Source organism: Battus philenor, unplaced genomic scaffold (assembly GCF_028537555.1).
Source record: "Battus philenor isolate CCGP_79_NKW_IND1 unplaced genomic scaffold, ilBatPhil1.0.hap1 SCAF_18, whole genome shotgun sequence".
Taxonomy (NCBI): Eukaryota; Metazoa; Arthropoda; class Insecta; order Lepidoptera; family Papilionidae; genus Battus; species Battus philenor.
This window is the reverse complement of record NW_027181680.1, coordinates 7,004,240-7,025,911: the sequence shown is the minus strand read 5'-3', so window position 1 is coordinate 7,025,911 and position 21,672 is coordinate 7,004,240. Positions and strand designations below refer to the sequence as shown.

The 21,672-nt window shown below is 34.4% G+C and overlaps 1 protein-coding gene and 1 long non-coding RNA gene across 3 annotated transcripts; one reads left to right on the top strand and one right to left on the bottom strand.

Moving 5' to 3' along the window:
* The first annotated feature begins 434 nt into the window (after positions 1-434).
* On the top strand, positions 435-12,060 carry LOC137920418 (facilitated trehalose transporter Tret1-like). Of its 2 annotated transcripts, none has more exons than XM_068763770.1 (7): positions 435-631; positions 1,930-2,065; positions 6,582-6,810; positions 7,348-7,504; positions 9,061-9,342; positions 9,945-10,231; positions 11,382-12,060. In XM_068763770.1, the coding sequence occupies exons 1-7, from the start codon at positions 569-571 to the stop codon at positions 11,692-11,694; spliced, it is 1,467 nt and encodes a 488-aa protein (XP_068619871.1). In that variant the 5' UTR covers positions 435-568; the 3' UTR covers positions 11,695-12,060. The 2 variants fall into 2 exon arrangements, with proteins under 2 accessions (XP_068619871.1, XP_068619870.1); XM_068763769.1 differs by having other exon boundaries at positions 9,061-9,453.
* A 3,520-nt stretch (positions 12,061-15,580) lies between these two features.
* LOC137920401 (uncharacterized) lies at positions 15,581-17,759 on the bottom strand. The gene is made up of 3 exons (XR_011106762.1): positions 17,584-17,759; positions 17,453-17,493; positions 15,581-15,629 (listed from the first exon to the last, which is right to left on the bottom strand). It is a non-coding gene; the product is annotated as an uncharacterized lncRNA (long non-coding RNA).
* Positions 17,760-21,672: the final 3,913 nt, after the last annotated feature.

The following is a 21,672-nucleotide window of genomic DNA, read 5'->3' as shown; positions in this document are numbered from 1 at the left end:
AATAAGAAAACCTCAAAAAGTGCTTAAGATTACATAATTAAAAGATTAAAATATGTGATAAATAAAAATCTTCATAAAATATCGCAACATTAACTAGTTTTTATATCCATTTAAAATCTACATACTGAATGATTTAGCTATTATTACACTACATATGAAGTTATGATCCGGCCTTAACTTAATTTGTATTTGCCTCCGACAGAGGAACGTATCGTTACACTACCAAGCTAGTAATCAATTAAATATAATAATTGTTAAATTGTGTTAAATCACCCTTAAATTATCATTCCAAAAACCGGTGATGATTAAGAAACGCTAGCACAAATTGGAAAGTAAAGCGAAACATCTCCTTAATATTGTTATTGTAGGTGTAATTACTATGATTCCATTATTAAATAACAATTAAAGCCCGTAATAAAAGAGACAAACAATAGCTATTGCGTTTCATAACGAGGTTATGACAGGGCGTTCAAATTGTTAAACTTTTTGGATGATAAAACTTAAATAATTAGTAATTGGTTGGAACTTAAAAAGCCGAAAATAGTATTTTTTTTTAATTCGCCCAAAAATGACAAGCCGTAAAAGTGAAAAAGTAAAAAAAGTCAGCCGATCAAGAGTCATTTTGTCACAGGTAAATGAAAGTTTGTTATTCTATTTTAATATTTTTTATCTTTTTTTATATCTCTTGAATACTTAGCAATCAAAATATTACATGTGGATTTAAAAAAAATACAAATAGCTCGCCAGGATAAATGCATTTTTAAATACAGGAATAATAATAAAATAATTATGTTTATTTAATTTTTTTTCTTTACTGTCATTAAATAATTGAACTTAAATTGTTGAAATACAGAACTACACTATTAGTAGAAAAAATTCGTAGTTAAATTTTCATGATCAATTAATTTATTTTGATGACACTCGAAAGTTTTTACAACTGGCCCGTTTATAAATAGTATTTAAAAAAATAATTTGAAAAAAGAACTCTCATCACTCGGCGATTTATTTTCACATATTGGCAGCAACTAAGAAAATACGTTTTAGCGTCATTATCGATTTATTCTTTGAATATTTTCGTTTTGTAATATTTTACTCGCAGCAGTCAGCAACTAATTCAATGTTAGACTTCCGTTAGTTTTTGATGAAAGTTGTATAATGTTCTATTATTTACATTTTGGTTTGAGGAGTCAAGACGTAGTCGAAATAAGATTATTACGTTTTTATTATTTTTTACCAGCGATCCGCATTAGAAATGCCTTTAAACATTGACTACTAAAATTGCCATTAAAGTTGTACCAGCAAGCTTTGTCATTGGTTTACGTGAAACTCAAAATATTTCGCACGATTCAAAAATCGTCACACGTAAATATGCGTTCGTAGCTTTGTGAATTAAATCACAAATTCAACGGTTGTGCCGTAATTACTCCACTTGCCTTTCCACTGCATGCACATAGCTGATTTTTGAGTTAATAGATAATAAAATATCCAGGAAAAGCGTTGACAACATGCACAAACTTTTGATAACCAGAAAAGTCGATAGGTGTCGATACTTAAGTAGCCGTAGCAATATACCCCGCCAAAGATCGGTAGGTATGATGGTTAAAACCGGTAGACCATCTTCACAGTGGGTGTTTTCTTGGAAAGATTTGCTAAATAAGCCTAGGGAAAAAGACGATTGCCTCGATTGTGAAGGGGACTATTTTGAGGAATAATTAATATTTTCTTTAAGTTAATACTTACTTTAAATTTAGGTATTCTAAAAACTTTTTAGAGTCATCAAAAAAGATTAAAATTAATATATTTTAAATTTAAAAAATTACACTAACTAATTTTTACTTGAGTTGAATTTTAATGAACTTCCGAGTCGACTGTTAATAAACACCCATAAAATAATACTAGCTTAATTTATATGTATATTTATATTTTTAGGTCTTAGCATGCTTGGCTCTGGATTTCCTGTTAATAGGCCTGGGCATGTCAATAAGCTTTGTGACTATGGTCTTACCTGAAGTGATGGATGCAAAAGAGGGGCTTTCTATTGACCAGACGCAGGCATCCTGGTTCGGTAAGTCATTAAAAAGATTATTATTTAAAACATCAAAAAATATTTATTATCTTTAATTTATATTCCCACGTATGAAATAGTTTGGTTAGTCGACGTTATAAATTACTGCAAAATGTAAATTTTTAATTTTTAACTATCATAATGTTTTTTTGATTTCCTATCTTTCTTCTTATTTTTCCTCTTATTTAAAATGAACAAATCTAACAAGGACTTCTAAAAATTTTGTTCAACAACTTACTGCAGTAACAGTAGTACAAAGTTAACTAGGCGTGTAGTCCCGATATTTAGATGTTATAGATGATGCTCATTCTAATCGGCTTGTTATGGAGAAAATCGACGTCATTATAAAATAGGTAGAGTAAGGTTGGCTTATCACTAGTAGCTATGTAACTAAAGGGTAAACAGCTAGAATTGACTTGCTATCAATTCCGCAAACTTAAAAAGATCGATATTTAAGTAGCTCGAAGGATTACTCGTCTGAAATGGCAGTGGCAACATCGAGCCGATAAATGAGACGTAGATAGCGATTAGGTGGACCCACAAAATAGTTCAGGTCGCGGAAAGTCACTGTATGCGGTCAGCGCAAGACCGGTCATCGTAGCAATTTTCGGGAGTGGCCAATACTTTGCTGCTTTACAGCGGGCAGCTATCGATTAAAAAGAAGAAGAAAAATATATTTAGGTGAGACATGATCACCTAAAGATATGTATTAATAAATAAAAAAATGAGAGCTAATGAGTAAACCTAAGTAAATTGTTTGTGATTCTGTTATTTTTTGTCTAGTCAAAAATAAGTTTACGAGAAGAATATACGAAAAATTTACACTAAAGTTGTACAGACTATAGCAAGAGTGATGCTATGAATGTATTTGTATAATAAAGGATAGAAAAAAAGCTGAGTAAAAACATGGATATAAATCAGGTAGGAAATAAAAAAAGGCGGATTTAAGCAACAGATATGGTGTGTTTTTCATTAAGACAACAAAAAAAAAACGTAGTAACGTGGTATATTGGAATATGTTAAGTGTTTTGGATTGTTTTGGCATCTATTTGATTTTATAATTAGTAATAGGTTAACATCAAAACTCTCTACGTAATTGGTTTTATGAACGTACAAATTTATAATAAAAATGAATCTGGGAGACCCTAAATCTTATTAAAAACATCTTTGAAATGAAAAAAATCTCAGAAGAAATAAGATCACAAACGTAGTTCGAAAAATTGTTCACCTTAAGTAGCAGTGGCCGGGGCCCATTTTAAGTGCAAACGTCCGCCATTGATGCTGAAAAGGTTTTGACTGGCGACCACAAGTCTGAAGACATAAAAAGTCGCAGGAAGTCGACGGATCTGGGCAGCGGAAGATCTGACATTACGGCGATTTTTGTGTAAGGCCTATGCATTGCAGTGGGCATCCTCCGGCTCACATGGCGATGATGGTGATGTACAAATCTGATAACATCTAACAAACAAAATACCACATATAATATATTCAAATGCAAATGAACTACAAAATATATATTTTACGGAGACGTCATGTTTTTTATATTTTTTGTATGCCTGGTAATTTATTCTTTACTGCTTAAACAGGACTGTTTTTATATACTGTTGATAATATTAATTGATGGTAATATTATATATTACAAGGTATTTATATTATTAGTTTACAAATAGCGGTTGATATTTTTGCATCGTGTTGCTGTGGTTGGTAAAGTGTTCGAGCATAAGGTTCCGGTTTTAACTTTATAAAGCTAACAAAAATGCTTGCATCCATAAGGCGTACAATGTCACGTGTCGAATAACAAAGAAGTAAAGACGGAGCACTGCGCAAAAAGTGTTTTTTTTAACCGGACCGGGCTTGAGCGATAACGCCATTGGCATTACAAATCGACAATATTCTTTCAGTTTGTAATACGTTACATGCGAAAATGTTACAATAAATGAAGAAAAGTGATGGCTCATTTAAAACGCGAGCTATAATTAATGATATGTACACCAGTGAAATAGACTTCACTGATATATATACGTATGTATTTTTGCGACTGTAATTATTTATTGTTACTTTTGCATTACAGTATTTTTAATTGAAATATTCATGTAATGATTGGTGTATCTGTTCACGGGTTATGCATCAAATTAAAAAAACAGAACACCGAGATAATTTTGATACCTCATATAAAGAATATTTTTCGAAAACCTTCCCATGGGGATATATCTAATAATTTACCAAATTTTCGCGACAATTGTATCTATGGTCTTTAAATTTATCGAGTATAAATATATATATATATATATATATACATCTAGATTAAACATTACTAAATATATCACATAAGGTTCTTTAAGCAGACCGACCTTATCGAACCGGATTATTTTAGATAAATTTATTAATAGGTTATATAATTTAACTTATCCTATTTAGATGACAAATCTGAGGTCAGTCTCTTGATTAAATTAATTTAAAATCAAGGTCCTTTTAGTCTTATTTGATCAATTCTACCAAAAATATATGTTTGTTTTCGAGCCAACTTCGCGGAGATGTCTGATATATATTATTAGCGTTAATAGAATAAAATCCTATTTTTTTAAAACCTTAACTGCTGGTCTACATCTGTTTATGAATTATGCGTTATTCAAATAGTAGTATGCCGACCAGGCTTTAAAAAACAAAATGATGTATAAAAAGTGCTGTATTTTTTGGTCACGAGTCAGCTTTTAGCAAGTAAGCATTAATGATACTTAGCATAGATCTCTTAGTAGTCACTAATGTCAATGACCTTATCGTACGTGTGTGCTTACATTACATTGTATTAGCCATGTAGCTCTTAAATCGCTTAGGTGGAAGCTCCATAGTGAGACTGGACGTCCAGTCCTCAGTTTGGTTAATTACACGACTCGTATTAAGAATTCTAATAGGAGGATGCCTGAATTGTTTGAACTATAGCTTGGCTTGCTTTTGATGAATTAACAGTGCCGCGTTTGTGCTAGTTATCCGTTTGAATCGGGATTTAATCATTAATATTTGTAGGTTGAAAACGAAGACACAGTAGATACTCACAGTAAACATCTATTACGAATGTATATTTTATAAAAATTATTAGAAAATCACTATTATATATCAGTTTATTTCTATAATACAGAATATCTATGTAACTTAAATAAATTTGTAAAAAATATATTTCGTATTTTTATATAAATATATACGAAGGAACTCCTTAAACGATTTATTAGGTTCTTTCAGTGAGGTCGTGTGACTCCCAAATGTTATGATTTTTTGCATATACAATTTCATTTAAATGGTTTAAAACTATTCGTGCATTGATTAATTATCAGCAGATATACCGATCTTAATCCATTTTTTAATAAATGGTGAACGTTTTATCGGTAACTGTATGACCATAGACAGGTGCATTATCGGCATCAATACTCCCGGATTTAAAACTCCCAAACTAAATTAGCGCTACTTTTACTGACAATGCATAGCCTATAAATAACACAATATTTTTTCGCGGCTCTTCATTTCTTCCTTTTTCGCAGTTAGAATTTAAAATGTTTAGCATTTCTTATTAGGTTGATTATTATTTTATTAACTTGTTTTATTTAAATGTAACTTTTTTATGGCAGATACAATTTATACCTACTATTTGCGAAAACAGTTTTTCCTCGGCTTAATATACCTGACACCAGGTCACAACATCTCTAATACGTCGTTATACAGGTTTTGAAGAGGAATGTTGAAATATATAGCGATAAAGCTGAAATTTAATCTTTGTTTTGTATTTAATCATTAGCTCCTCACCTACTTTAATTTATTTGTTTGCTGTTGCGTATCACGAACTGTTTATTTTGTACTTATGATGCTATGAATATTGTACACCTTCAAAAGCAGGTGCATCAGAATTTGTAATTATTTATGAAGTACAACTATAATTATTTTAACACAGGTATGGTGTACTTATCTAGTAACGGCCGGTAGAGAAGGGGTGGGTAGGCGTCTATAATAATATACACCCTCATAATTTTTAACATTATATACACATGAGAATAAGTAAACACTTATTTTTATCTCTTGTGTCAATATCTCTCTCTCTCTCTCTCTCTCTATATATATATATATATATATATATATATATATATATATATATATACGTATATATGTATGTATGTGTTTTATATATACATATATAAACATGTGTGTGTGTGTGTATATATATATAATCGATTACAGCCTATTCGTTTTATGCTAAATGACAACTTTATGTAAAAATAATTTATTACTTAATTTTGAATGTGCCATACATTAAGTCAAATCGTTAAGTTATAAAAATGTATGTAAATTGATGAATAATGCTAATCTATTTTCATAATTGATTATTCAATAATTCATATCGATACGAGAACTATTTGACAGAGAAAAGTATGATATTTTAGTTTTTTACGAAATAGATCAAGCGGAGTTCTTGATCTAATTAAACAGTTTATGTTTCTTTTAATTTTAACAAGTTTTTTTTGTTCTCCAGGAAGTATGGCGTTCCTATTTCAACCGCTTGGCAGCATATTTTCCGGTCCATTATTAGATTATTTCGGGCGAAAAAAAGCTTTACTCTTAGTTAACATTCCGCATTTAGTTGCATGGCTTCTTATGTATTTTGCGTGGAACGTACCCAGTCTCTTCGTTGGAAACGCGCTCTTGGGCCTCGGCACTGGTATTATGGAAGCTCCTTCTGTCACATATGTCGGTGAAGTAACGTGAGTATCGCTGGAAATTATTAATATTATAGATATCTGTTTTACCTATTAATTATTCTGTAACCCCTAAGTAGCGTCTTGGTGAAAATAAAAAAACGTGTCAATAATGCAATAAGACGCAACAACATACCGCAATCTTGGAAAAAAAATCTTACCGGTATTAGCTAAAATATTGCATCCGTAAATGTTAAAACGAAAATAATGTTATCAAGAAAAATGTAATCATCAAACTCAATAATTTTCCAATAGAAGCTTGAAAGCAGTCTGAATTCACCGTTTAGCAACAACCTTAGCAAGATGTTCATCTTGTTAATGTTAGAGTCCAATGCTGCGCTCGTCAATTCGTGGTATCCTGTAGAGAACTTTACGGCCCTAGCAACCATATGTTCTGTTTGTGATGTGCACTTTAGTTCGTGTACGTGCACCCAACATTCTTGATTCGATCTGGTAGAAAAATCTCGAAGTCTTAACTAACATAGCAGTTTGAAATACAAAAGTGTTATTACAATATTTAAATATATTTTCCAATAATTTCAGTGACCCATCTCTACGCGGCTGTCTTACAACTCTAACAAATGGATTCACATTCATCGGTATATTCATTGCGTACTTACTGGGCACAGTTCTCCCATGGAAGCAGGCCGCTCTTGTGTCTCTTACTGTACCACTAGCCACAATGGCGCTAGTATTATTGGTAAATATATTTGTTTGTCTTTAAAGTTTTAATTTACTTGGCATAAAAAATATTAGCGTGTGTCATTACTAACCCCTTTATATTCTAAGTAATGTGAAAGTAATGACTAATGCCTTTTTGAAAACTTATCATGATATGCACGTATGGCCTATACATGCAGTATTATTCTATACACATTAGTAAGTTACTCTACTTTACTAAAACTCTGCGTAATACCATATGGAACGCAAATGTTAACACGCAGAAAATGTTTGAAATACATATGTATGAGAACGGCCAATTAATTAACGAGATTAATAAAATATTTAAACCACTGAATAGTTTAGTCAATTTATAATTTAATTGCTAACGACTGAGGGAAAAGTTTGGTATACAAAAAATATTGACAATGCATAAATTTATATATGATAATTTTATCTAGATCTAAATAGTAATAAAAGCCATTTACACAAGCTTTATACCAGAAATAAAGATGACGCTGTATCCGGTTTTAAATCACATTTCCGTACAATGCCTTTAATTATCATGGAATAAATTTACGATAAAAAAGTTTTTCATACAAAAAATTTTAAAAACTCCTTCCTGTGTACAGGATTTTTAAGTGTTGACGAAACTTGGAAAGTGCCCCTAAAATATAATGATTTGTTTAAATGTTTTCGTAAAACCATTTTAGATTAATTATTAACGCGTATTTATCAATTGTATGTTTGTAATTGAACTTCGTAAATTTTCATTTTTGCCTTTCTTATATTAAATTATGACCTGGTTTGTCAGACAGGAAAACTTTTACATACTCAGTTATACAGCTCTCGAAATTGGAAGTATATTAATAGCTTTCCTTATATGATGGCGCAATCAAATTAGTGCCTACTTCTATTAAGGTTCATCATCACTCTTAACATCGAAGTTAATACCATGGAGATACTTAGGTTCTCCTGTTTGATAGTAGATAGTTGCAGTGGTCGTACAGTCTATAGAAAGATAGACTTAATGTTAATACAATGTCGAAAACGAATTGTCAGCTTAAAGTTTTATTTAATTAATTAATCTCACAGTATTAAATCAATTTCATGAATTGGTATTAATTTATGTACTATATGAACCGTGAAAGTGAGTTGCTTAAATAGTAAAATAATTATTTTAAAGAATTTTAATAAAGCAAACCAAGGTCCCTGAGCATAATTATTTAAAACCTATTAACATTAAGTAACGAACTAATTTAGTTAACGAATGCCAAATTAAAAAGCAATATCTGTTATTCAACTATTAATGATTTTTTCGATTATTTTGTAAGCGTTAATATCATCTAGGGATATTAACGTTTGACTTGTAACAATCTCGTAGTTAAAATAAAAGTAATTGAACTACGCAATAGAATTCCAAATTAGTCATATTTAGATCTCTTCAACTTCAAAACATTATTTCTTTTTAATTGTATTGGTCTAACGGGGCTGGACTTAGTCCCGCTTTCACTTTACTAATTACTTAAATATAAATAAGTAATTTTTACAATTTACATTTAATTAATTTAATAAAAAAATTAATAATTACTTCAGGTACCCGAAACTCCAATCTGGCTGTTATCCAAAGGTCGCCAAAAAGAAGCACTTCTTTCTTTATGTCGACTCAGAGGTTGGGCTGAACCTGAAGACGTTAAGAAGGAGTTCGAAGAACTGCTTCAATATAACGAACACGTTACGCAGTGCGTCATTTGCGTTAAAGAAGGAAATGGCGATTTTGAAGGCTGCGATCATTTAAACTGCGGCATCGTTAAAAGAATCGTTCTGAAGTTTAAGCACACGTTTTTCGTCAAAGAAACTATTAGACCGTTTACCCTAGTAATGGCTTACTTCTTCTTTCATAGTTTAAGTGGTCTGCAATCTCTTCGACCAAACATGATCAACTTTTGTAAAGCCTTGGGTATGAAATATGACTCTAAAACTATAGTAGTAAGTATTATTATTTATCCTATTTCTTATTATATGTTCCTCAAATAAACTAAACAGATAATATTAGACGATATGTATGGACTAACAAGTAAAATAATGTAAAACGTAAATGTGCCCATAACTATGAAAGCGGTTTTAATTATAATTTAAAAACCTCTTTCTATCATTTAAAAGAAAATAAAGAACGGTAATGATAATGATGTTTGTTCTCTCTCTGTAATTTATATAAACTCACTTGAAAACATTTCCGTATAGTCTGAAATTGATAAAAATGTGAAAGAAATTTTAAAATGTAAATTTTCTACTTCGGTTATTTCAAAGGCCATGATAATGTTTTGAATAGTAAAGACTCCATTTATTTTTAAGATGGTTTCAAAATTCCTAAAATTCGTTCAACATTCATACTTTTTTCTATGACACGAGTTAGAAATTAAAAGGCTACGCAAATAAATCCCATAATTTTCTCATTAATTAAAATTGTGTATTTTCAGGTAGTGGTAGGAGCAGTCTTCATTCCCATGAATCTTATATCAGCTACAATTGTAAAAATGATTGGAAAAAGAAAACTTGTGATTGGATCCCTTCTGGCAACAGCGCTCAGTAGTCTTAGCATCGGGATCTATGCGAGAATCAAGCTTCCGTCGACCGTTTTCTCGTATGAACCGAGCACTTTCCCGGAGCCGAACGAAATCTTGCCCGTCGTACTATTCATGGCACTGGTTTGTTTCACTAGTTTAGGAATTCCCTGGATATTATTGTCTGAAGTGTTTCCTTTCAAGTAAGTTTATCACATTGTGGATTAGTCCCTTTTTTATTTACTTTATAACCAGTTCTGATTATTAACAGTAATTAACAGCTTTATGTCATTTATAAAGAAATAACATACACCGCAGCGCAGATTGTCACCCCTAGGCTAACAAAAGCTGGTAAGGTCGTCGAAAGACACTCAATGCAGTTCGCTTCCAAAGGGGTCCTGTAACCTAAGGGCCAAAAAGATTTTTGTTAGAAAAGACAAATTATTAATTAAAAAATAATAAACAATAATCTTAAAAAATAGCGTAAATAACAAGAAACCTTATTGCTAAAAATAAAGATGTTTATAATAAAAAAAATCGACATTTACTTCAAATGTTTAGTTTAATTAAAAATATTGGGTTCTTGTTTGTTTGGAATTACTTTATGACAAAAAAGGTGACTCTATTTTCTGAATACGCGACAAACAGATATATTGTATTCCCGTAATGCATTACATATTATTGTTGATATATCTTTCTTCGTTATGGGTAACTTTAAATAGAAGTAATGATATTTAATTTCTGCATTATTGACAAAACGACTGCGAGACAAATTAACACTAAAGAACAATAAATACGAATGAATGAATACTGTTGACTGCTCTGGACAATCAGTTTGTAATCAAAAATAGATTACCTCTTTCACTTATTTATTGTTATTACTAACGTTCCATTTACTATTTAACCTCATTTTTTATTATTTTCTGAAATGGTCATACATGAAAGCATAAATGTAAACCATTGTAGTTTGTCAAGTGATATTAAATTTAAAAAAAAATACGTCTTTGTAGTCTTTTAACAGCAAACCATTGTGCCAAGATTAAATCTCTCAAATGTGAATGGTAAACTCATATCGAGATAGTTCAAATAGCAGGTCCCCGAGGACCATTTTGTGTAAAGTTACATTACAGAGGTTTCGGCTAAGAGCAAAATAAATGTAGAAACGACCTGTGCTGTGGAAGTCCTCGAGTTTAATTAATAGTAAGAGGTTTAGTGTAGTATTAATAGTAAGAGGACAAGCGCCTTCAGCGCTCTGTTGCCTAAAATCCAGTAAAAGCGTAATTGCCTATTGGTTAATAATTATATACGAGTAGAAGGTTCGTTTAAATTATGTATTTTATTTTTTATTTACAGAAGTCGAGGTATGGCGACCGGACTGGCAGCTGCCTTCAATTACTTAATAGTGTTCGTTATTACAAAAACCAACTATAATTTGGAATCAAGTTTCCATATAAGCGGTACATTCGCCTTATACGGTATACTTACGATAATTGGAACGGTGTATATCTATTTATTTTTACCGGAAACCGAAAACAAGACATTGGCTGAAATCGAAACTTATTATAAAGGCGACCAAAAAATATTTGCGGATGATTTTCTAATCAATGCTTTAATAAAAAAGAGAGATGTTAATTTTGAGTCAAATAAACCTATGCTGGTCAGTTAATTGGTGTTCGCATTTAGTTAAATAGTGGTAAGTACATTGCTAAGCGGCTACCGTTGTAGTTACTGATTTTAGCAATACATAAGTGCCAAATCAAATGGCGAAGGTTTATAAGTCTGTGAATGGCACCAACAAATAAATAGCTGCCAAAAGGGTATAGTGTATAGATACGCAATGGGATATGTTGATCTATTATTACTCGAGCCATTCCTTTATGCTCAATAACAATTAAATTGCATTTATGCATATAAAGATTAGGTAGGCGATGCACATAAATATATTAGCGTTCTTACATTGTTTGTAAAAGAAAATTAAAATCGATTTTTATTCGTAATCGAAACAAAAATGCTCAAGTTATGTTCTTGTAATATTAAAAGTTTTATAAAAATTCTGTATTTTTTTATTTTTCCTGCGAAAAAATCTTTTTTTATAAGTCAAAAATTACTGTAATATATCAAAAGGTCCACTAGCACTTCTTTACACTAGTTTATGTTTATAAACAAAGGTATACATAAAAGTGGTAATGTTTATGTAATAAAAAGGGTCTTGATAAAAATAACAATTTGTTCAAAACAGTTTTTATAATAATATTGGTTTTAAAAATAATAAAGCTAATATACCTCTCACAATTATATTGTAAATTAAAATTAAACATATTATAACTTACACTAGAATGAAAATGAATGTTATTAGCTGATCTAAAATTAAAAAAGTGTTCATTATATGACGAGTTACATAATTAGTATTTAAATAACATTAAAATAAACACGATCGCATAACACGTCTTAAGCCTTATTATCTTGTCTGATAAAAATAGACACATTATGAATATGAACCAGCTACATTATATCGAATTGCTGTTTTTTTTACGAATTTGGCTTTATATCAACCTATATATATCACTGGGTTAAATAATGACAATTCTTTTAAAATATCAAGGAAAATCTCTCACGATCATGAACACAACATTTAATTTTAGGAAAACGTAATAGTAGAAACCGATATTTAAATTCGACTTTAATTATTTGACGAAACGAAAATAAAATTATTATGCTAGTATTTTTTTTTTTGAATATCTTATGTGAATTTAAACTGATAAGTTATATTTATCAATTCAGTTAGAAAACATAGTAGAAATAAGACGGAAAATAATTCATAAATAGAAAAGCGCTATAAAAAGACATAGTGCCATACAAATTAATTTTGTAAAAAAAAGGTTATTTGATAGCTTAGTTTGTTTTTAAACATTGTATATCTTAAAAAGTATTCATCAATATTATCATCAGGGCTTAAACCATATTTTATATGGAATGAATAAAATATAAATAACGATAAATCAAAAAATTATAATACGAATCATTCGAAGAGCTTGTGAAGAATTAATCATTCATAACTATTTTAATCTGTTAAACCCTCAAAATCGTAACTGTTTTTACTAAACGTGTTCTGCTGCAAAATTGCGATTTAGTAACGTCTGCTTCTAATTGGTATCATTAAGATAGTTAACTAGGACTACAGTAATTTAATAAATCATTTTCGTTTGCGTATTGCAAAATCATCCCGTAAAACTCTAAAAAAATCTCTGGTTTCACCTTTAACAGTTGTCCCCCAAGACATCGGCCGATTGCAATTTGATTTGCTCGTGGTTGCTTCAGCTATACTTTCTTCTTTTGATTTATGTAATATTTCTATAGATAAAGGTTGAGAAGTGGTTGTAGTGCTTTCACAGATCTTTGGAATTGTCATTTTGTAAATGGAATAAAAATATTCTTTCGTATTAGTATACATTTCAGAGATTTGTGGGCTACATTTCGTTTCAGAGTTTACGTTTTCGATTTTGGGTGCTTCACAGTTATCCATTATGTAATCTGAAAAATTAGTTTACTGATAAAAAGAGAATCCTTTGGAAATGAAAGTGTAAAATTTTAACTTTTAAAATTATCGTCATCATGTCACCGATACACGTGCACTGCAAGTCATATGCCTCCCCCAAAGATCGCTATTGATCGGTCTTGCGATAGAATTTTCCACCGAAATCTCACTTTCTTGACTTTATCTTTACTATGTCATTATTTATTTAAAACAATATTTCTGCGTTAATACTTATAAATTAAATGAATTTATTTTTTAATTAAAACAAGGCTTAAAAAAACTTTTATAAATCTTTCGCAAACATTCTTTGAATAAATCGTTATTGGATATTTGACACCGTCCTAATGTCAGTTATATTATCATATATCGCATGTGAATTGACAATGAGGTTATGCTTTTTTATATCTAACATATCGACCGTATAATAATTTTTGCGCATAAAACTTAAAACTACTACTAATATTTTCATAATATTTTTGAAGTTTACAGTATTTCTTTTACATCTTTTTTGGAATTAGAGGTACGATGTCGAATATTCAGCAATGTAAGTTAGTTTCATAGTTAATTTATGTCTTTCCTTTTATGTGTAGTGTAATTAATAAACAAATAAATAGCGTTTTTTTATAGTTTATTAACATTTAACAAGCGAAATCAACATGACCGTGAGCGCATGTAGTCGTCACCGTTGTGGTGTAGTCTGAAAAACAATGCAATACTTTTGTTAAATTGCGTCACAGTTATTACCAAAGGTTTAAAAAAAACAATTAAAAAAACTCTAAATATAATTATGCCCAGAGAAAATAATTGTTGTTTGCTCTTTGACAATCGGCAAAAATCATCTGTCCACGACAAAAAATAGCTGTGTTATAATAACGACAACGAATACATGTCGCGGTTTAATTATGAGAATTACATATCTAAAGTTACTCTACCACAGATTATTTTTTTACTATGAAATAAAAAGACGGCCATATTTGAGTCGTAAATGATACATTTTGTGTAATGATTCGATACAACAATGTGATGGTCTCTTGCAAGCGTCAATCGCATTTAGATTTATTATTAATGGTCCTGAATGGTAAGGTTTCTTTGAAATATGTATGTACTATGAACTGCAATAAATAATACGAAATAAATATGAAATGTTTTCTGATTCTAGTTTAATTCGTAAAATAGATCGAGCCTTCTGAAAGAAAATAAGAAAAGTATGAACACTTTTCTTAAAATAACTCTGGCGTGTTACAATGTTTAAATATTTTAATGTGCATTGTTAGCTAGAACTGGTTACAATAGGTTGGTATTGGTTGACTCATCCATAAGAAGAAGAAATGTTCTTAGTACAACGATAATACGAAAAGATAATTAACATACTAAAATAAGAAAATTATTAATGGAAGTCAACGTTCGAGAAATTGTTGTTAAGACAAGGTTGTAACTATGCATGTACCTACTAATGCAAAGTGTCCCATTAATCAAAGTCTAAACGAAATTTGGTGATAGGGTAACCCTTGCCTAACCTTAGTAAATTAATTAAAAAGTCATACCGTAGCGGTATTAACTTTTGTCTGTTGTTTATAAAGAGCTACTCTCGGTAAAATAAAAGCCTAAATAATAGAAGTATCAAGACTTGTAAAGCCGGTGAAAGAACCAAAATGTTTGTGAGGCAGTAAATTTATAAACTACTTTGTTTTGACATTGAGTTTTTAATTAATTTTCTGGGATTTACTACTATTTGTCCTATTATGCGATTTCGACCTAATAATGATTTATGGTACAGCCTATATATAATATATTTAACTGTGAATGCATACTATACTCAAACCTAAACCCAGAGAGAAGATCTATAGAAATAACTTTTACCACCAATAATTTTAATAATAACTGAAAAATGTCTGTTTACGGTATTGATATTCGAAATAATACATACGAGCATCAAAGTCACAATTGTATTCGAACATGTCGCATTGATCTAGGAAACTACGTCGACTGCACCCGTCTAGTGATGTCGCGCAGACCGGCCGACTGTCGTGGATGCAAGCCACCGCGACGTTGCAATAATTTATTGGCTGCCGAAAATAGTTTTTTTTTTTTAAATGAACACAAATATAAAATATTCTAACATAATGACTTCTTAATGTGAAATCTTGTAAAGTAAATTTTATCCATATGGTACATATAAGAGATTTTCACCTAAGTACTGACTCATAACGATACCTCTGGAACCATAAGATTAAGAAACTTGAAATTTGGTAGTATTATTTTGCCGAGTAAAGGCCACCTAAGAACGAATCTTACGAAATGGTACCCGCCTTGGAAGCCCTTAAAATTCATTTGCTTTTTTTTTTAAAAATAGCATAGCTTGAAAATGTTTTCAAAGTATGGTTCTTTTAGTATAAAAGTTAGCAAGAATATTTGTTATGTTGAAAATAAGAAAGAATGAATTTCAAGAATTTACACTCACAAAAGGCAGGGAGAGCAACGGGCAGGGTAAAGCAAATAAGCAATTAGCGGGTGATGGTGAGTTACCACCCGAGCACGTATCAACTTCTTCTTCGGTGCAATACACACGATAAGCTGGTGAAGGTGAGTTACCACCCGAGCACGTGGCTGTTCCTCCTTGATGGCGAAAAACATGATAACTGAGAGTGATCGAGGTGGCGTATATTTACATTTATACAGAGTTTATTTACTACTTCGGCCCCAACGAATGAATGCGCAACAATAATTTATCACGAAAGTATTATGGTAATAGAGGCTAGTAGTATAGAGCATGAACGCTTCTTCACCCTCCAATGGAGTGATGAAATCTCTCTTTAAAATATGAGGGATTTAAAAAGTCAAAAATAAACAAAATTAAACGAATAAAACATAGTTTAGTTCACAATAACAATTCAGAAATTTATACAGTCACAAATGAAATTGACGACTGTCAATTGTCATTGTCATGTACACCGGGAGCGCTGTGCCTAGCGTCTGGCATAAGGTGGCGCCACACGAGTACGAATAATAACAGATAGATGAATGACATCGCTAAAATGACGTCATTAATGACTTTTAATTACTTTACAGACAACTTTATGCTATTTACACTTACGAATTCTTAATACTAAATGAGTAATGCTCTACGATTTCTTCGTGGTTGTATGAAGGAAAAAGCCTAGGCTGCTGAATGGAGGTGTTCCAGGATTACTGGATGTGTGAAGACGAAGTATTCCGAAGTCTTGAATTGCCGCGACCTGTTCAGGCGATAGACAGTTCTGCATATGTGCGATGCGTCTAATCCGTCGCTGACTACGTGTTGCTCGAAGAATATCATTGATTTCAGATCAGTCAGTCAGGGTCACCAACATAAGCGATTAGCGAGTGGAGGTAAGCACGTAAAGGCGAGGATTTAAATGGAGGTGTGATTAAGGTGATGTGTTTACATGCATACAAAAACTATTTACAGTTTATAACTTAACGAATCACTGAAGGTGACGAGCAAGAATGATTTAAAACGAATTTTTAGTGGTCATAGTGGCCACCAATACAGAGAGGCAACGTGAGACTAGTATTACATATGAATGAATGTATAGTAATTTTTATCGAGTCATAGGTATTGCGGTTAAATCTCAGGTTCGCCTGTTGGTAAATTAACAATCTGTTCTTATATAGATTCATCATCATTGTGATAGCCGTAGGATATCCACATATATGGTCAGATAGTATATTTTACAAATATAAATATGATCATATATTTTAAATTTTTATCTGTCTCAAAATATGTCAATTTTATGCGTAACGCGTAAGCGTATATTTCGAATGCTTTTAACAAAAAAAGTTTATTATGAGACAATAGAAATGTGTTTTAATTTATTCTATGAGATCCACCACGTAATTGTATACTTACAAATGCCAAATGTTGTTCCGACCAAGACACAAAAGTGACCACTGAAATGAAAAACCTGTTTTATAATTCAATTATTATAACAATTAAATATTACCTTTATTATTTAAAATAATTGATACAAAAACGCTTACTGAAGAAAAATAAACAAAACATTGTTATTAAAATAATTCTACACATCTAAACGTAATTCTCTAAACCCGAGAAGCACTTGTAACTGGTTGTTATCGATATTTTACGATAACAAAACCTTGTCGTAAAAAAAATCACAACATATGGACTGTATAACAGCTATTTGTCGGCGCTGATTTAGTCGGAAACCTCTCTCAATTTATTTTATAAAGACGACGTAAAATGAAACTAGATTAATTTTTCTCTCTCTTAGCAATTTACAACTTCCGGTAAGAGTCTTGTAATGTTGGCATGAAATTTAGTTAGTAACGCAAATTTATTAATTATTTTGATGTCAACCAATGCCGAGATCTAAGCAGAAATGAGGAGATATATGTAGACAAACGAATTCAAGTGTCGTTGTTCGGCGGATCAACAAGTTAAAGTGGCAGCAAAGGCTTTTACGTTCTGAAGCAGAGATTACTATCCGGCAAGCGCAGTGTAGGATGTCCGGTAACAAGTTGTGTAGACGACCTTGTTACGATCGTCGAAAGGTCCTGGATGTTAGGCCGTTTCTCATTGGTCCTCTTGGAAATATATGGAGGAGCCCTATGTGTATCAGTAGACATTTTATGGTTGTAATGATGATGAAGATAAATGCCATTAGTCCGTTGGCATTTACAAATTTACTGGGTATTTTGTGCAAGAGCACTAAAACCTTATAACTAAGCATACGGCTCGTTTAGAAGACTTTGCTAGAGATGTTAGGTTAGTAGTTTGATTAGGAGACGGCTCTATTAAGTGACAGGCGAGGCAGATCACGTCTGTGAAGCTGAGTAAGCGCTCCCGTTAATGAGATGTAAGCTTGGGTAGTTGAAATCCGTTCAGCATTTGATTATGCCCAAAAGGGCCGAACTAACTCGGCTGGGCAGCTTTCAGTAAACTAAGAAACATCTCGTCCATTATGACACAGTATGGAGCACATACAAAAGCCTATAATATGCGTAATCAGTGATGACTTACGCTACACTAATGTGGTCTCACTGAAGAGTATCTTCGGGATTTCGGCAAGTTTAAGTGGCAGTAAGCACACCAGTTTTCTTGTTGATGTTTTTGCTGTTAGCCTTGCGGGCTTTCACAGCTTCGTCGGATACAGGGCTCGCGGGTCGAAGACCCGCGAGCAAAAAAATTTTTGACTATCCTACTGCCGTCTCTCGACGCGTGGCTGCGCTGCGAGGGACTTGCTTGTATTGCTGCGGCTTCCTCCTTCGATGGCGGTGATGGAGTCTGCGTCGGCGTTATCTTCTTCGTCTTCTGTCTTGATCTTGATTTTCTTCTCGCTACTGCCTCCTGGCAGTAGCTGTTCGGTGTGCCCTCTTGGTTAGGCGTGTCTTGGCCACTTTGAGTGTGGCCTTTTTTGTGGAGGCCCCCCTTGGTGTTTTCGGGGGGCGTTTTTTAATACCTTTCGGGGTCGGAGCGTCCTCGTCCGGTATTGCGTGGCGAGGCCTACGCTTTGCTGTGGTTGCGTTGGTGTCTGGTTCGTAGTCGGCCGCTTGGGCCACCAGACTGTTCGGATGATGTACGGCGTCCTGGAAGTATCTCCTTGACGCCTCTCCGAAGAATTCTTGAATGGTTGGGAGGTTCAGGTCGCTATGAAGATCGACGTTCCTCTGGTAGGGCTCCGCTCCGGTTGCTTTCCGGATGAAGCGGTTTTGGATCACTTGCAGGTGATTCAATTTTGACTCACTGACGTGAGCGAAGACTACGCTCGCGTACGACATTATGGGTCGTACGCAAGCCTTGTAGATGTGGATTTTGTGCCTCAGCGCTAGTTTGCTGGAGGCACAGAGTAGAGGGTGGAGTTTACCCAATACAAAGGCGGCTTTGTTCCTCACGGTTTTAATGTGAGGTGAGAAGTTTAGGCGGGAGTCCAGGGTGACTCCTAGATATTTGACCGATGCCTTCCATGGGATTGGTCGGTCGAAGAGAGTGATATTCCCGAGTTTCCTTTTCTCGGGTATTGGCTTGAGTCGGGGCATTTGTTTCCTCCCGAATTTCTGGCCGAAGAGAACGGCTTCGCTCTTGTCCGGGTTGATGTCTATCCTCCACTTCCGGAACCATTCGCCTAGGCGGTTGGCGGCGGTCTGGAGTCTAATCGTGATTCGGCCCTGGTGCATGTCTGTGTAGAACAGGGCCGTGTCATCCGCGAACATGGCTAGTCCGACTTGGGGGTCTTTCGGTATATCGCTGGTGTACAGCGAGAATAAGAGCGGTGAGAGGCAGGAGCCTTGTGGTACTCCTGCCAGGAGCGGTCGTCTGGAGGACCGGGCGCCTTCCACACGATATCTGAACGTGCGGTTCTTCAAGAAGGCTTGTATGGTGAGCACAAGCCTGTCGGGCACCTTGAGTTGATAGAGCTTATATATTAAGCCCTCGTGCCAAACTTTGTCGAACGCTTTTTCGACATCGAAGAAAAGTGCGCCGGTGAGGACGGGTTTCTTCTTGGATCTTGCTTGACCTGACAGTATGTGTTCTGTCAGTCTGTGTACTTGATGTACACATGAGTGCTTCGGCCTGAACCCGAATTGTTCGTCCGGGATGAGATTTTGGCCGAATGCGAAGTTTTTTAATCTTGACAGGATGATTCTCTCGTACACTTTTCCCATGGTGCAGAGGAGGCTGATGGGGCGATAGCTGCTTGGCAGCTCCCTGGGCTCGGCCGGCTTGTGGATGCCGATGACCACCGCTTCCTTCCACTCGTCAGGGAAGGTGCAGTTGGCCAGCAGGACGTTGAATATACCTGCAAGCAGAGTTAGTAGCTGCCCGGGCAAGGCTCGGAGCACCTTGTTGGTGATGCCGTCCGGCCCAGGTGCCTTATTAGGTTTGAGACCGTCGATGATCTCAGCGACTTCTACCTCCGTTACCTTTGGTAATTCTTCGCCCTCCGGGGGGAGGGCGGTTCTCCTACTTACTTCTGTATTGACCAGATGTAAGTGCATAGGGTCTGTGTAGTGTGTAGATGGAGTACACTGGTTCTCTAGGCTGTCGGCTAAACATTCAGCCTTCTCCAGATCATCGAAGGCGGGATCGGCGTTGTTTGTCCTAACTAAGGGAGGGATGGCTGCGCAGTTGTTAGTCTTCAGGCTTCGAGCCAACCGCCAGAAGGCGTTTTCTGACGGTTCGAGGTCTCGAAGCAGCGCATCCCACTTGTCCTGTCTATAGTCTGAGACGCGCGCTTTCACTAGCCTTTGTAGGCGGCGCAATCTCTGTTTGTTCTCCCCGGAGGGGTGTCTGTCATGTCGCCTCATAACGGCATTCTTTTCTCTGATCAGTCCTCGAATGGAGCCTGGGAGAGCCCCGAGTCGGTGTTCCGACTCGGGTATCTCCCTTGTGGCTTCTTCGATCGCCGATGAGAGATGGGCTGTTAAAGATTTGATCGCTCGGCATGCTGTGTCGGGCGTGTCAATTGTGTCTGGGATCTCGTCCAGATGCTGGGAGTTCGTGGCCTCGAGTTTGATCCCGAGGCTACGCCAGTTGACGACGGTTTTGGTCAGAGGGACCTCACCGCCGGACTGGCCCAGTTTCATAATGACTGATCGGTGGTCCGATGTAAGATCTTGGACCACCTTCATAGCTGCTACTTCTAGTGTTATATTTTTAAGCAGCGCTATATCTATAATGGACGGCCGATGAGTGGTATTATGCGCGTACCTCGTCGGCTTATTCGGAGCGGCTATGTCAAAGTTTAGTGTCTCCGCTAGGCTGAAGAGCACCTTACCGTTTTGATTTGAACTTGACGTGTTCCAGGAGGTGTGTTTACTGTTGAGATCACCTGCCAGAAGCACTGCTGGACCCAGATTCATAATGGATTGTAGGTCCGATTCTAACATTGTTTTTCCGCACGGTTGGTATGCAGAAACTATTACTGGGGGCTGATGGCCCGTCAATGCCACTTTGCAGATGGTGGCTTCTAAATTAACTAGAGGAGGGGGTGTGATAGGCACACAGTGAAGCTTCCTCTTGTAATAGATCAGGGTGCCGCCTTTTGGTCCGGTCAGCCTGTCTTGCCTAGCTATGTCGTAATTTGCTATTTTTGGATCGCGCGTTGCGGG